The sequence below is a fragment of the Sardina pilchardus genome, chromosome 23, assembly GCF_963854185.1.
Source record: "Sardina pilchardus chromosome 23, fSarPil1.1, whole genome shotgun sequence".
Taxonomy (NCBI): Eukaryota; Metazoa; Chordata; class Actinopteri; order Clupeiformes; family Clupeidae; genus Sardina; species Sardina pilchardus.
The window spans coordinates 10,762,657-10,767,658 of NC_085016.1; the positions used below are offsets into that span (position 1 = coordinate 10,762,657).

The window sequence follows — 5,002 nt, forward strand, 5'->3', positions numbered from 1 at the left end:
CAATCGTTTTTAAAATGAATGGGCTTATTTAAGATGTTGGATAGGCTATATGATAATGCCTGAATGTGGTTTATGTGGTTGATGACTGTATAAGGACACTGGCTCCGTGAGCTTGGCTTCAATCTCTTCCTAGTTGTCGTGCGAGGTTGGCGCGCGCGGCTGATAAAAAATGTTCGGTGTCCGACAGGTCGGCGCGCGGCTGAAATGTGGCTTGCGACACAGGAAATTACGTCATTTTGACGTCACATTGTCGCGCGACAGGTCGGGTGCGTCGAGTATACTTCTAGCATTAGCAGTGTGAATCAAATCACACGCAAGGCAGCATGGGAACACCCAGGCTAACATTTAACAGGAAACAAAATGGGTCTTTGTGTCCTTTATGCACTAGTTACAGAATTACAAGACAAGGGGTCAATTTCAGCCATACAGTCCAGTCATCCTTAATCAACCTGCATGGGCTGCTTCAGGACACCAGGAGATGGTCACCAGCAGGGCAATTATATGGCAGCTGATCCTATCTCCTTTAAGAGCTATCAGTTCTGTCCGAGAACCATGAATACAATCGTATTGCTCAGACACCTGAAAGGATTGATTTGATTACATTTAATTGAATGCATAAACTAGAACAAAAAATACTTAACGTTCACTTGTATGTCATTATAGTTGATGGTACATGTCACGGCAGGCTACTTGACTTTGTGTGAGCTTACTTAAACACATAGAGAAGAACCCACATGCAAAGAAGGTGTCTGACGAGTGTTTCACGTTGTGTAGAGAGTCTGGATAGGCTACTCTCCATTGGGAAATGTTTCCTACACTGGCGTTGTAATCGTTTGTACCTCCATTGTTATCCTTCTTTGTAAGTTGCCTTTGATAAAAGCATCAACTGAATCACTAAATATAAATGTAAATGTAATAATGGGGGTGGACTTTGTGTTAACTTCGAAATCATTTGTCCAGCCCAACTAATCACACTGATCAGGGATTCCTCGCTTTACTTCCTGCTAACCTTCACTAACTGATAATAAGCAGCACGCACCAGAAAGTCAGAACACATTTCAGTGCATTTACCTTTGCTGTACATCTACAAATTCTTACGACTACAATTTCTTTGGATATTTGTTGGTATTGTTACTACCGTTTACCACTGACACTTTCAAAACTAACATCATTCCCTCTTTTCGCTGATTGGCCTGCCATCCTGATGACTGAGGGACATGTAAAGTGAGAAGCCAGACTATAGTGTCTCAGGGAGATGAAAAGCAGCTACAGAATGGCTGCACTCAAAAAAGTGTCTTTTTATCACCACAAATGCTGATTGAGCATGTAGCACCCCAAAGATCAGTGAGGATGCCTTTTATTTCTGCGCTTTGGGGCATGCGCACGGCATGCCCACGGCATGCCCTAACCAGGGCAGCCGTGGCCTACTGGTTAGGGCTTCAGCCTTGTAACCGGAGGGTTGCCGGTTCGATCCCCGACCAGTCCACGGCTGAACCCCTCACTGCTCCCCGAGCGCCGCTGGTTGGGCAGGCAGCTCACTGCTCCGGGTTAATGTGTGATTCACCTCACTGTGTGTTCACTGTGTGCTGTGTGTGTTCACTAATACGGTTAAATTGGGTTAAATGCAGAGAAATGAATTTCCCTAACGCGATCAAAAAAGTACATATTCTATTCTATTCTATTCTATGTGTAAATTTGAACAATGAATCAATGCAGTCAATGCATTATTCTGAGCAGATTTTTATAGATGCTCCATTTGCCACCCAAAACCCAGGATAGAGGGGTTCAGTAAATGTTGTCTGCACGGTGTGGAGGAGGGTCATCGTGTCTGAGATGCTGTAGAAGGACAAGATTCCCACACTGTGATCCACATACACCCCCATCCTGGAGAGTGGGACGGCGAGGAGCTCAGTTCGGAAGTTATTGTGCCTGAAAGTACATCTTCCAGGATCACACTCTAACCTCCACGACTGTTTATTGCACCCAAACCGACATTCGAGAACGCCTCCTTTCCTGTCGACGTGTTGGTACGCAAGGGCGATATCCACTCCAACATTGTCCTCATGAGTCCACTCCACCTCCCAGTAGGAACACGCAGAAATAGCCTCCATGCAAAGCACCTGTGCCCAACCGTCAAACCGGTCAGGATGATCAGGATATGGCCGCTCCTCTCCACGTGTTGCTTTCCGGTTCGCCTCGGACAGGAAGAGGGACCTGTGTGCTGTGTGTGGATCCAGCGTCAGTGGACAAGAATCTGGTGAGGGTAGAAAAAAAAAATCTATCGGTATACCAACTCTTTCTCTCTGTGAAGAGCAACATGTTGAGGTAGTTGTGCTGTCCAGTTGGGGTGAATGGTCATCTGTGCAACGTTTTAGTGGTTGGAAATGGAATGTTTTCAATCAATTACAATTTACTGGGAGATTGAAGTAAAAGTATTACTTTTTCTCTGTGACCCTGGTGCCTATCACTCACACACACACACACACACACACACACACACACACACACACACACACACACACACACACACACACACACACCGTGAGTGGTTTGGGTTACTCACACTCCATGAACTCCTCTCTAGTTTTTGGTTCCAGTGGCAGCACAACATGGATCTTCCTCACTGGATATTAATTGACATGCACAGTAATTAGCAGAGCCAGATATACAGACACACATGATTACAAAACAATGATAAGAAAATAACTACAGAACTACAGTACGAAAAAATCAGAGCACTTGACACAACCTCATCAACTAATCTTCTTGCGTTCACTGAGTGCATGGGTCAAAAACTACACGTTGCCATTAGCCTACTCAGTGAAAGCAACAAGATGACTTGATGACTTTTTGTTTTAGCATCGTAACTGTGTGCTCATTACCATTTTTAAAAGTATGACCTATATTCATCAAAAGTGTCAGAGTGTTTTTCTCACCTTCTGCTAATATCTTCCCAATCCTGCAGGTTTCTTCCTTTTTCAGTGCAGAAAGAGATTCCTTCAGGGTGTCAAATGATGGATGTTGACTGAGAGTGATGCTGAGTGAAGCTTTGGATACAGGAGAGGTCTTGAGGGCCTGGAAACTCTGTAAAAACAATCCCCCCAAAATCCCCCTTTAGATTCAGAGATGCTGCTTGGTGAAACATCTCTGATGATAGGTGGAGCTACCTGGAGGAAATGGACATGGTCTTCTTCACGCTCTAGCTCTTCCAGCTCAGCGTCTCCCCTCCTCAGTTCCTCGATCTCCTGCTCCAGCTCCCTCACGATCTCTTCAGCCCGACTCACAGCTGTCTCCAGCTGAACTCTGATCAGCTCTTTCACCTCAGAGCGTCTTCTCTCAATGAACTGCAGCAACTCAGGGAAGATCCTGTCGCTGTGCTCCAACGCTTCCTGTGCAGAACGCTTATAGGTAGACAGAGAGAAGGGATCGATATGTAGTTTGTCTTTCAGCGCAAAATGTTCAAGAATTGCCTGCGGTTTGCACTTTGTATTACTCAGATATACAGGAAAGTTTGCATGCTAGCCAGCTAGCTTTGACAGTGCTTCACACAGAACCTCAAAAGGAGCTTTAGCAAATATGTGCAAGCCAATGGAACAGTGCTGTCAAGTTGTATGCAATGGTGTATTGACGATAACTCCACACAAAGCCCCTATAAACTGGAGATTGTGATTTCACGCTTTTGGATTCAGGTTAGCTAAAAGTGTGTCACATGTTGCCAACATGTCGTATGTTGTACCTATGCGGTAGATCTAGTTAGTAGCCTACTCACTTTGTAAGATATCACAGCTTCTGTCAACTCCTTCATCGCTATCTCTCTTTCTTGGATTCTCCTATGGAATTCCATCCTTTTTTCCAGGAGCAGCTTCTGTTGTCACACAAAATTAATAATCAAGAAAGTGAATGAATGAAGAATAAACAACTGCAAAAAGATTTGTAATTGAACAAAAAAGACCTCAATAAGACAGAAGAAGATTCTATTTCCTATCCACAGCAGATTTGTTTACAGACATGGGAATGGTCATGGTTGCAATTTCGTTTATTTCTCATTATTGAGAAAATGATCTTGTTATCTAGAGATATCAAACTTAACTTTGTAATGTTGAGATAACAAGAAAATTATTTCATTACCTTGAGAAAAGGAGCTTTGTCATCTTGAGTTAATTAAATAATTATCTGATTTAAAATGAGAAAATCCTGAGAAAACTATTTTTGTAACTTTGAGATGACCAGATAATTATCTTGAGTTGACAAGCTTTGTCATCTTCACCTAAAAAAATGATAACTTTGTTATTTCGAGATGACAGCATAAATTAAGATTTTGACCATGGCCTTGCCTATTGACCTCTTTGTTACAGTACATTGCCACTTTTTAAAAGCTGCTGATACTTTGATTTCACATAATCCCAACTGATAAAAAAAATAAAATTTTCAGGAGAGACTTCACCTGTTTCTCGGGCCATGCTACTGTTGCAAAAACAGTATTATGGCCATTGTGATCTTCTATGGTGCACAACACACAAATGCACCTCTGGTCATTGTAACAAAACATCTCCAGGAGCCTGCCGTGTTGAGAACATATCTTCTCCTGTAACTGTACAGCTTTGACCAGCTTGTGTTTCTGTAAGGCAGGCTGATAATGAGGTTGAACATGAACCTCACAGAATGAGATCAGACACACCAGACAGGACATGACAGCTTTGAGTTTTCCCTCAGAGCACAAGTCACACTCCACGTCTCCTGGTCTTGCGTGCGCGGTTACGGGTGGAGCAGCCTGGGCCTCTGCCATCTTCAGATTCTCCAACAGCTCAGCCAAGATGGTGCCTTTCTTCACAAACGGCCTCTCTGCGCCACTGTGGACAGCAGCTGTCTACACTTTCCTGATCCACCTAATCTCAGCAGCTGCAAACACAGCTCATACAGTAAAAGTGTCCATAGAAAAGAGAGACACACTCAAAGAGAGAACTTTCCTCCATGTTACTCGGCTTTAGGACGAAATGAGTAC

General features: G+C 43.5%; 1 protein-coding gene across 1 annotated transcript in view; it reads right to left on the reverse strand.

The window, feature by feature from the left end:
* Nucleotides 1–588: 588 nt before the first annotated feature.
* LOC134071631 (tripartite motif-containing protein 16-like) overlaps nt 589–5,002 on the reverse strand; it is a 4,429-nt gene continuing 15 nt past the window's right edge. Inside the window, exons 1-6 of the mRNA XM_062528427.1 lie at nt 4,445–5,002; nt 3,770–3,865; nt 3,168–3,401; nt 2,937–3,084; nt 2,564–2,623; nt 589–2,254 (exon numbers count right to left, since the gene is read on the reverse strand). The exon at nt 4,445–5,002 is cut by the window's right edge and continues 15 nt beyond it. Of these exons, the coding sequence (XP_062384411.1) occupies nt 1,725–2,254; nt 2,564–2,623; nt 2,937–3,084; nt 3,168–3,401; nt 3,770–3,865; nt 4,445–4,786 (1,410 nt within the window). The 5' untranslated portion in view covers nt 4,787–5,002 and the 3' untranslated portion in view covers nt 589–1,724. The remainder of the gene's footprint in view (nt 2,255–2,563; nt 2,624–2,936; nt 3,085–3,167; nt 3,402–3,769; nt 3,866–4,444) is intronic.